Source organism: Crotalus tigris, unplaced genomic scaffold (genome assembly GCF_016545835.1).
Source record: "Crotalus tigris isolate CLP2741 ecotype Arizona unplaced genomic scaffold, ASM1654583v1 scf7180000017549.6302385, whole genome shotgun sequence".
Classification (NCBI taxonomy): Eukaryota; Metazoa; Chordata; class Lepidosauria; order Squamata; family Viperidae; genus Crotalus; species Crotalus tigris.
This window is the reverse complement of record NW_024096467.1, coordinates 3,338,757-3,350,833: the sequence shown is the minus strand read 5'-3', so window position 1 is coordinate 3,350,833 and position 12,077 is coordinate 3,338,757. Positions and strand designations below refer to the sequence as shown.

The 12,077-nt window shown below is 37.2% G+C and overlaps 1 protein-coding gene across 6 annotated transcripts in view; it reads left to right on the top strand.

Annotated features, from left to right (window-relative positions):
• The window catches only part of TNIK (TRAF2 and NCK interacting kinase), a 304,949-nt gene that overhangs the window by 194,842 nt on the left and 98,030 nt on the right, over positions 1–12,077 (top strand). For all 6 annotated transcript variants that reach the window (XM_039338043.1, XM_039338070.1, XM_039338033.1 and 3 more), the window contains exons 8-9: positions 2,109–2,163; positions 5,365–5,443. In XM_039338043.1, coding sequence (XP_039193977.1) covers positions 2,109–2,163; positions 5,365–5,443 — 134 coding nt within the window. The remainder of the gene's footprint in view (positions 1–2,108; positions 2,164–5,364; positions 5,444–12,077) is intronic.

The window sequence follows — 12,077 nt, the reverse complement described above, 5'->3', positions numbered from 1 at the left end:
TTTGAAATACCTTTATGCATTCTTGACAACTTACTGTATCTGGCCTTAAATACCAATGATATATCATCTTATAAAAGTTTTCTTTTAAATTATAGTTTAGTGTAAAAAATTTTTTAGAAAGGAAATGGTGGGACATCCAGAGAGGCATCTTCACAGAAAATCTTGTTTTATATTTATTCCAAACTCTTAAAAGGGCACATCTAACAAAATGGTTATTAAAATCAACGTTTACTTTAACCTTGTCATAGTATAAATAGCCATGCCGTCCAAATCTTAATTCCTTAGCATCTTGTAGTAATTTGTATCTAATTATGGTTTTTTTCCCTTGCCATATAAAATTGGAGATATCCATCTGCCATTGTTTAAATGGAGTATCTGTTTGTATTGAAGTATTGAAATAGAAAGAGCATCTTTGGTAAAACATTCGTCTTAATTACAGAAATTCTACCCATTAATGGTAATTGCAGTTTATCCCATCTCAATAAGTCCGTTTTGATATCATTCCAAAAGAGGCACATAATTATTTTGAAACAATTTTGCATTTGTATTTGCCAATATAACCCCCAGGTATTTCACCTTCTCCTCAACTTTAAAGCCAGATTTTTAGTCAATATGTCCCTGTCCTATATGTCTCTTATTTGACCATTCCCTAGATGACATTCACATGCCATCTGTAGTCTATGCTTACACTCACAATTCAAAGGTATTTTTAATGCAGTACAAACATGGTTTATTAAATAAAAATAAAAATACCTATGTCTGTTTTCTAATGCAGTTTTTCAAATAATTGTTTGTAAGTTCCTTGAATTCAATTTTCATTCCCTTTGTCATATGTCAGATTTAAGATTTCCCAATAGTATTTTTGCAGAAATTTGTCTGCTCTCCTTTGAAGAAGGTTGAATTTGATAAAATACTTGTTATTTATGTGAGTAGTTTCTCAAAAACCTACTTTTCAGAACAAAAGCTTTGGCGATGATTAGCAATCATATGTTTTTGAGATAGTTCTTTTTCTTCTACATATCAGTGACTAAGCTTCTACAAATGCAGACTTCAATTCCCAATAATAACCATTTCTAGAATTCTGGGAACTAATATCCACATATAAAGATTCATATAATTCTATGAAAGTTTGGTATGACTGAAGAAACATAAAAGGCAATTGTTTGCAGTGGGAATGGATTTAAGGACAAGAATCAATAGTAGACAAATACATGTAGGTTGAATACTATTTGAAAATAAACATCTTGTGATAATAAGTTTTAAATCACAAAACAAATATATAAAGGAAGAGTGAATAGATTGAGAGATAGAGAATATCTAAGAAGGTTGTATTATCATGGAAGAAATAAGGATGGTTTGTAAGATCAGAAAAATATAGAAAGATCTAGTATTGTAAATAGTATTAGTGTAAACTAGACTTCGTTTAATTTCCTTTCCTTTTAATTGCTGCCTCAATTTCTTTTTACTTATTATTTCTTTTTTTTTAATTGAAAAGTTTTACAAAAATTACAAAATATACCCCAAACCCCCCTCCCCCCTCCCCCACTTCCCAGAGCTGAATACAGGGTAACAAATATAATAATCATAATCTAACTAACATTAACCAACTATATAGATAAACAAATATAATGCACTTTAACTCTCTTTTAACTTTACTTATTATTTCTTACTCTATTGTTACACCTTGCATAATAGAGTGATAAGTGTGTATGTATATATATATATAAAGTATAAGTCTGAAAGTTATCGAAATTAGGGAAGATAGGATTAAGAGTTGACCAGTATTTGAGGAAATAAGAAAAGCGGAGCTAATATTTTACTCTTGGGAAAATATTAATTTTTCAAATATTTAGTTCCTATTGATAGAGAACCACTTTGGATTATACAGCTTCAGTGCACTAAAATAGCACAGTGGAACGAACATAAAAATGGGTTTATGAAAGGTCCAAGTCTACTGAACTTGAGGAATCAAAAGTTCATGAATTTATTCAGACAATTTTTGAGGAAACTTACAGATATAAGGTGCCAGGAAGTCCTTCCTATGTAGTAGTAACTCTCATATGTGGTACATCACTGAAAGTTTTGTTACTTTTGGTTGTTTCTTTCAGAGTGATTTGTGGTCTTTAGGGATAACAGCCATCGAAATGGCAGAAGGAGCTCCCCGTGAGTATATTTGAATTTTGTGCTTTATCATACTTTGGATTGCTGCTTGTTAAAATTCATTATGCAGCGGTAGAAATTCCAGTTCAGTATGATATGCTATATGCAAATATTCCCTAAATAAAGATTTGTTGAATAAAGTGATGAGTTCAGGAACTAACGCTTGGCTTATGTAGACTCAAAGCACACATATAGACCAGATTGTCATGATATGACACCTCTCAGAGTTTTCTCAAACGGTTAGATAGATGGAAAATAAATTTGATAATAATAATAACATACAGGCACCTGCTACATAACACCCCAGACTTAACAACTGTTGATAAGAAAGACAACAAAAAAGTCTGGATTGTGGATGTGGCAGTACCTGGAGACAGAAGAATAAAAGAGAAAGACCTGGAGAAGATAACAAAACACATAGACCTGCAAGTATAAATAGGGTTAGTGTGGCAAAAGTAAGCAAAGGTAGTACCAATGGTAATAGGCGCCTTGGGTGAAATCCCAAACAACTGGAGCACCACTTGAATACCATCGGCAGTGACAAATTCACCATCTGTCAATTGCAAAAGACAGCTTTACTCAGAACAGCTTAATCCTGCAATGATACCTCTAATACCACCAAACATCCACATCCCAGATCTTTGGGAAGGACTCAACAGGTGGATAAAAATGCCAACTCCAGTCTGAACATCTGGCTGACTGTGCGACAAACCATAATACATTGAGTTTTTGGCTAGATTTATTGATAGTCTTATACCAAGTAGACCATAATGAGATATTAAAATATGCACTAGGGGATGAGCTCAATTTCTTCTCCTTCTCCTTTCCGACATATTAAACTTTCCTTTAATTATTAGTTCCATTTCTTGTATATATCCATATAGCTGATATAACAAAGCAACTAAAAGAGTTACTGATAAATGCTTCATTTGAATTGTATCTTTGACATGAAATTGTTGGATGGCTGGATATTTAAACCAATGTTAACCTTGCATAACAAGAATTTAATAATAAAACATTAAAAGTAGAAGACATAAATGTTGCATCAGTTAAAACATTTCAGTATCAAAAATTAAAATTCAACTCCTGTTTAATTTTGAGAACAGAAGACTGTAGGGAATGAGAGAGAGGACAAGTCCTCTTCAACTATCTAATGTCAACATTGAAGAAGGTCATGGTTTTCTGTTGTCTTAGAGGGTAGCATACAGAATAATGGATTTAAGTTAGAGGAAGGCAGATTCCAGCTGAATGTTAATAAAAAGCTTCTAGCAGAGCAGAGTTTGAAAGTGGTTACCTAGGGAATTACTGGAATCATAAACTTGGCAGCCATCTGTTGGGGATGCTTAAATTCCTGTACCGAGCAGGGAATTGGATTCAGTGACCTAAATAACCCTTTTCAACTTCATGAGGTGGCGCAGCAGTTAGAGTGCAGTACTGCAGGCCACTTTAGCTGACTGTGTTCAGCAGGTCAGCGGTTCAAATCTCACCGGCTCAAGGTTGACTCAGCCTTCCATCCTTCCGGGGTAGGTAAAATGAGGACCCAGATTGTTGGGGGCAATGTAAATATATATATATACATTGCTTACTGGTGTACACTGCTTAGAGAGTGCTTGCACTTAAAGCGGTATATAAGTCTCATAAATAAATAAATAAATGATTCTAAGCAGGGTTTCTCTTTAACTACATAGAAAAACTTGCAACAGCCGACATCAACGGCAACAAACTATGGGAAGAATGATCTATCTTAGAAAGTATTAAGACACAAATTGATGACTGGGTTCCCATATCACACTGAGCTATAATTAAACCATTTTTTCTTGACTAAACCACAATATACACATACAACACACTGAGCCTCTGTGGGTCACAAACCTCAGATGCCAGATGTATACAATGTGCTAAGCAATAAACAAGCAAAGCATTTTGTTTACATTTATATGACTGCCCAACTTTTATGATCTTGATTCTTGGTGGTCTACATTAATAAAGCTAAAGAAAAACTGAAATTAAAGCCGGCGATGTCAACAAAAATGCCAAAAATTGACAATTCTACCCAAAGTCCAGGACAAAAGCCAAGTTTTTAACATCTTCCATAAAGGGTAATAGATTCAGGGCCAATTGAATTTCAGGGAAGAGGAGAAGAGATAGATGTACTCCTCCCAGCATGAGACTGTCATAGATCATTGACAAGTGCAACCAATGTCCTTTTGGCTAGAACTCAGGTTAAAAGGACTCCAAATAATCCATTTCCTCTGGCCTTTTCAAGCAGATAACCACTTTGTCAACAACCTTCCCTAAAAAGGGAAAGTTGGAGACAGGATGAAAACTGTCCAGCTTTGTTGGATCCTGCAATAACTTCTTGAAGAGGAAGGGGAAAACCATCATATTCTTAAGAGCTGGTGGAACTACCTACTCCCTTGAAGATATATTTACCACAATGTGAATCCAGCCATGCAAATCCTCCCCTGAGGTCTTAAACAATTAGGAAAAACATGACTCTAAAGTACAAAATGGTCACACTGATCACCAGAAGGACTTGTCCACTTCCATAAAACTAGCATGTTCAAACTCATCCAAGGTAACCAGTTAAGACTGTGTTCTCAGTCAGCACCATTAGAATTGCATAGGCAGATTCCAACTTCCAAGAAGTCTGAATGACTTCTCCAACTTTTCAAGCTTCTCCTTATTCAGGGTTGACCAGATTGTCCTCAGGAAGGCATTAGCTGGCTTGCAGTGGATGCAATAAGAGCAGTGAAATAATTATATTTTACCACTTTTACTGTCACAGGTTAGTCCTCAGGAAAGACACACACCTGTGCTCAGAAACATTCTTCATCTTTTTCTTGTGGCCTTCTAGACATCCTTCTGTTGTTTTTTCATTCAGAGATCTTCTGAAAAATAGGAGGACTCCTGGAATCCACAAGCAGAGAGAGTCCATGCAGAAGCAATCTGATCAAAGCCCAAATAAGCTATGATTAAGGCCTCAGAGCATAGTTGATGCATAATCAGACTATGTACCAGAGCCTCAGAGATAACCTCACTTATCTTATGATCAAGTGGGATCTATGAACCTAGTCACTAAATTTATCTTCCTTCATCACATGCGAATTTTACCCTAGGATTCAATATCTTTACTAGAATGTTCTCTTTTTTCCATTAGACTTGACAGTTTGTTTAATGCTTTCTCTTTTTTTGGTTTCTCAGCCCTTTGTGATATGCATCCCATGAGAGCCTTGTTCCTCATTCCCCGAAACCCAGCCCCCAGATTGAAATCAAAGAAGTGGTGAGTGTCTCTTTCTTCTACTCTCCCTATGTGCATGCTGTAAGAAATCATTGTACTTCACTTCCTCTTTATCATCTGCAGCAATGAAATGCTTCTTGTTCAGTCTGGGACAATATGAGTCTATCTACAAGAGTTTGAATATCTTGCGGGAGTATAAACTTTTTCATATTGGCATTGCAAACAATTGTCATATATAGTTGAGTACTGATAAACAAGGCAAAAGGAGGATCCAGATTTTGGTCTAGTGGTTAAGGCACCAGGCTAGATACTAGGAGATTATGAATTCTAGTCCTGCCTTAGACGTAAAAGCCGGCTGGATGACCTTAAGCTGGCCATTCTCTTTCAGCCTAACTCACTTCCTAGGGTTATTATACTGGGGAAATATAGGAGGAGGAAGTAATATGTTTGCTGTCTTGACTTATTTATAAAATTAATAAAGGCAGGATAATTAATCAATTAATGTGGTCCCAATCCACATCCACCCTTTGCTTGGTGGCTGCCAGTTAATCAATAAAAACCATACCTTTTCATTACCTATTGAGACCTGGCTGTGCTTTTTCACTTTGACTGTAGGAAAAAAATAGATTCTTAGTCATACATTTACATGCATAAATTAATTAGGGGTTATAAATCTCTCAAGATACAGATTAAATTTGTGATTCAATCTGAGTTTGCAATTCAAATTAAATTGATTAGTTTCATTGCAAAGATTTTATTGGACAAAAATGTCTTTTTGTACATGTGGAGTCCACTACATCTTCAAATAGATTTGAAAGCAGCTGATTCTGTTTGACGTATCATCTTCCTTTGGCAATTTGGCTCAAAGAGAGTAGTTTGATCAAATTGCTTTATAATGGAATCTTCAAACTGAAGTTGTGCGTGGCTCTAATTTTGATCATGGTCTCAATCGCCACATTCCACGTCAGTAGATATAGATCCTGTTTAGATTTCTGCAACTTCTTGACATGGGTGAAAAAAGGATACGATTAAAAAAAAGTCATTTTAGAATTGGGCGATACCTACACTGAATTAAATAAGTCAGAAAGCAAATGGCATCATTTTTACATGTATTGCACTTCTGACATACATTAAAATAAAGCTTCTATTGCATCTTCATTACTGCGATCTTGACTTTTTTTACCCACCTAACAGAATAATAGAGTTGGAAGGGACTTTGGAGGTCTTCTAGTCCAAGCCCTTGCTCAGGCAGGAAATCCTATACCATTTCAGACAAATGGCTGTCCAGTCTCTTCTTAAAGGTTTTCAGTGTTGGAGCATTCACAACTTCTGGAGGCAGGTTGTTCCATTGATTAATTGTTCTAACTGTCAGGAAATTTCTCCTTCGTTCTAGGTTGCTTCTCTCTTTGGTTAGTTTCCATCCGTTGCTTCTTGTCCTGTCTTCAGGTGCTTTGGAGAATAGATTGATTCCCTCTTCTTTGTGGCAACCCCTGAGATATTGGAACACTGCTATCATGTCACCCCTAGTCCTTCTTTTCATTAAACTAGACATACCACATTCTGGCCACCTTTCTTTATATGTTTTAGCCTCCAGTCCCCTGATCATCTTTGTTGCTCTTCTTTACACTCTTTCTAGAGTCTCAACATCCTTTTTACATTGTGGTGACCAAAACTGGATATATTATTCCAGGTGTGGCCCTACCAAAGCGTTATAAAGTGGTATTAACACTTCAGTGATCTTGATTCTATCCTTCTGTTAGTGCAGCCTAGAACTATGTTGGCTTTTTTGGCAGCTGCAGCACACTGCTGGCTCATATTTAAGTGATTGTGATTACGACTTCCAGATCCCTCTCACAGTTACTACTGTTGAGTGAGGTACCACCATACCTGTGCATTTGGTTTTTCTTTCCTAAATGTAGAACCTTACTTTTTTCACCATTGAATTTCATTTTGTTAGATAGCACCCAGTGTTCAAGTCTGTCAAGATCCTTCTGTGTCTTAAGCCTATCTTCTGGAGTGTTGGCTATTCCTGCCAGCTTGGTATCATCTTCAAATTTGATGAGTTCGACATCTATCCCCTCATCCAAAGCATTCATGAGGATGTTGAAGAGCACTGGGCCTAAAACAGAGCCTTGGGATACCCCACTTCATACTTCCCTCCATGTAGATGCAGTTCCATTGAGGACTACACATTGAGTGCGGTTGGTCAGCCATCTGGTGGTGATGCTATCTAACCCACATTTTTCTATCTTATCAAGTAGTAGGTTGTGGTCTATTTTATCAAATGCCTTACTGAAGTCCAGCTAAATTATATCCACAGCATTTCTCTGGTCCACTAATTTTGTCACTTTGTCAAAGGATGCAATAAGATTTGTTTGGCATGATCTGTTTTTTGACAATCCCATGCTGGCTTTTGGTTATGATTTTGTTTGCCTCTAAGTATTCTCTGGTTCATTTCTTGATTATCTTTTCCAGAATCTTCCCAGGTATTGAGGTCAGGCTGCTAGGTCTGTAATTTCCTGGATCTATTTTTTTCCCCTTTTTGAAGATGGGAACTACATCAGCTCTTTTCCAGTCCTCTGGTAGTTCCCCAGTGCTCCAGAATCTTTGAAAGGTATAGTTCAGTGATTCTGAGATCATGTCTGCCAACTGGTCCTGGTGATTTGAACTCATGTAGGGTGGACAGGTGCTCACTTACTATTTTCTTGCCTATTTTAACTTGTGTTTCTAATCTGTGTTTTATGGTACTGTTTTTGACAAGTTGGACTGCTTTTTCCCTTTGTGTAAAGAAAGATGCAAAAAAACGAGTTAAGTAGTTCTGCTTTCTTCCTGTTGCTTGTCACCTTCTTGCCACTTTCTCCCATTAATGGAACTTGAAAGAATTTTTTTTTTGAATTCCAATATGATAACTCCCCCCAAGGTTCGTGTAGTTCAACAACTTCTATCATTTCATCTCTGTTATTGAGAATTAAGTTCAATATGACTGATCCCCTAGTTCCCTTCTCTACTTTTTGGGAAACAAAGTTGTCTGTTAGGTTTGTCAGGAATCTGTTTGATCTTCCACTTGGTGCAGAGTTTGTCTCCCAGTTGATGTCAAGGTAATTAAAATCCCCCATTACTATTGTGATGTGCTTCCTACATACTTTAGTTAAATGACTAACAAAAAGTTCATCTATTTCTTCTGTTTGGTTGGGTGGCCTAAAGTATAAACCTATGGCAATGTCATTGCCCCCCACTTTTATATTGACCCAAATGCATTCAAAACAGTTTTCATCATTGTTGTGATCTGTTTCTGTAGAGATGTAGTTATTATATAAAATGCAACTCTACCTCCTCTTTTATTTGGTCTGTTTTTTTTAAAAAAATAATTTAAATCCCTCTAGCTATATATTCCATTTGTGGGTTTCGTCCCACCACGTTTCCATAATGGCAACAATATCACATCTGCCCTAATTTAGTTGAATTTCTAATTCATCCTGTTTATTCCTCATACTCTGTATATACTGTGCATACATATTCCTCATACTTTGCAACCACCCCTGTTGTTAGCCTTCCTCTTTTAGTTTTCAAGCTTTAGTGATAGAGAAGAAAGCAACATTTAACAGTGTAGATTGTTTAGAGAACTTGGCTGTAAAGTCCAAGGAGAAGTGATCTTAATAGCAATGTTCCAATATCTAAGGGGCTGCCACAAAGAATAGGGCCGTGGTGGCGAACCTATGGCACGCGTGCCACAGGTGGCACACAGAGCCCTCTCTGGGCACGCGCGCCGTCAGCCTGGTCCTAGACCTTCAGCTGGGTTTTATAAAACCTTTTTACTTTAGGCCTCTGCTGTTGTGTGCAAAAAAAAAAAAAAAGTTCAATTAATCAATCAATTTCAACTTCATACAGGAAAAAAAAATCTCACAAAGTTGGGATTGATTGATTGAACTTTTTAGTGTCACTCAGTCTGCTGTTATCACCGCAGCCATGGCCACCCAATGGGCCACGCCCACCCAATGGGCCACACCCACCCAGTGGGCCACACCCATCTGGCACCCATGTGGGTTTTGGGTTGCAGTTTGGGCACTCAGTCTCTAAAAGGTTTGCCATCACTGGAATAGGGGATCAACCTATTCTCCGAAGCACCTGAAAGCTAGACAAGAAGCAACGGATGGGAACTAATCAAGGAGAGAAGCAACCTAGAACTAAGGAGAAATTTCCTGACAGTTAGAACAATTAATCAATGGAACAACCTGCCTCCAGAAGTTATGAATGCTCCAACACTGGAAGTTTTTAAGAAGAGATTGAACAACCATTTGTTTGAAATGGTATGGGGTTTCCTATCTGAGCAGAGGGTTAGACTAGAAGACCTCCAAGGTCCTTTCAATTCAGTTTTGCCGTTAGCACTAAGGACTCCACAGTTCAGCACGGAGCCGCATATATTTTCTTCTTTTGCAATAGTGGCGAATATCTGTATATTTTTTTCTTCTGTTGAATACCTCAGCTTAGCCTAAAACATTTCACACTATTTTTTGCAAGAAAGAAATGTATGTATTTACACATAACTCTTCTGAAAGGTACTGGATACTTAAGAAAGGTACTTATGACTTATCAGTCTGAATTACTGATGAACATGATGTTGTAGTGCAGAAGGCCTGCTGCAGTGACCCCATGTAACTCTTGCTGCTAGCAGCAAAAGAGAAAAGACAAGGGAGATAATCTAGCTATGCAAAACAGTCAGCAGAAGCTGGACAGCTGGGCATGCCAGATAAACACAGCTCTATATCTCCGATAATCCATCTCTCCTCCTTTGCCAGTAGTCAGGAATGCTATTGTTTATTGTGAGCCACCCAGTGTCTTGTATATGAGATGGGCAACTATTTAAATCCAAACAAACAGATTTGCCCAAGTAGAAGCCAAGGAGGGAGAACCAAGCTGGAGATGAAGTAAAAGGTGAAATTAAAATCCATGCACAGTCTTGGTACAAAAGGAGCAGCCTGTTTATTAATTCTGTTCTTTTGAAAATATCAACCACATAAACAGGTTTTGTGGTTAGCAGAAACCCCTGTCCAATTTTTTTTTACATTTTTTTTTCTATTTTCTCTAACAAAGCTCCATTGACATTTTTCTGCTCCTGAAAACTTTTATTACATGGCTTCCTGAATTCGGTAATGAAGGAATTGGATACAGGGCAATTATTTCATTTGGTAATATGTGGGAAAATGTATCACAGGACCCCCTGTGTTTATAATTTAAAAGGTATCTATGTGCTATAAAGTGGAAACCTGCTGTATTGGTAAGGTAAAATTGCAAAAAAGGATTTGGCTGATGTTGAACATATATCCTGCTTACAATTACAGTTGCCAGCATTCCCAATCCATTAGGAAGAGATCACCTCTTGTCAACCTGAATTGAAATTCAGTTTATTTACACACACACACACACACACACACACACACACACACACACACTCACACACATTCTGTTATCTCAGCCAATTTGATAATTGGTGCTAACCATTGTCTGAACTGTGTTTTGCAAGAATCACAGTTGCAACAGTGCCCAATCTGTGGTGGGTTGAGAACTAGTATATAACGCCCTGCACTGAACAGGGGTTGGATTTAACAGCCTGTAAAAGCAGCATGGGACATGGAAGAAATTCATAAGTACAGCCTGTCACAAAGTTCCTTGCAGTACAGATAGTCCTCCACTTACGGCCACAGTTGTTACATGAATCACTGCAGTTATTAAGTTAGTAATACAGCTGTTAAATGAATCTGACTTCCCCATTGACTTTGTTAGAAGGAAGCAAAAGCTGATCACATGACTCCAGGACTCTGCAAACATCATAAATATGAGTTGGTTGCCAAGTGTCCGAATTTTGGTCATGTTATCATGGAGATGCTGCAATGGTTGTAAATGTGAAAAACGGTCATGTCACTTCTTACAGTGCCGTTGTGACTTTGAATGGTCAATAAATGAACCATTGTAAGTCGAGGATTGCCTATAATTTTTTTTACAACACCCCTTTCTCAAAGATAAATGCATTTTCCACGAAAAGGTCTTTTGCAAGAAGTAAATGTCTTATTAAAGTAAATATCTTACTCCAAAGTCTGGCTAGAACCCTTTATTAATGTTATTATTTACCCACACAACCTTGCAATTATGCTTAGAGGAACCGTCTGCTGTAGAGTGATACAGTAAGTCCTGTTGATAAGCAGTATTCTTTGCTAACTTAATGGCTTAAAAGAGCAGGCTCTCTTTCCCTGTGTGCATAGCGCATTCAGATTTTTATTTTAGCCTGTGGATTATCATTTGACGACAGCTGCTGTGTTTAAGCAGATTGGTGTCAGGAGTTCATTCTTTTGTTTTTGCATTTCGAAATGTATCTATTACATATAGGCAACCATTATAAAAGTTGAAGCTGTTTATTATAGGGAGCATGTAAGAATAATTTAAGAGATAATCCAACACAACGGCAACTGGGTCTTAGGGTCAGCTGTTACAGAGCAGCAGTCATACAATGTTTATATCTGCTAAACATGAAGCTGTTATTTTTTTTTTCACAAGCAATTGATATTCACTAACATCCCTTGTAAGATTGATGATTAAAACTCATTGAGCATCATGGGCTTCCTTTTATAAGAGTCTGCAGAATTTGGACAAAATGTTTGCTTTACCCAAACCAATGAGGTAA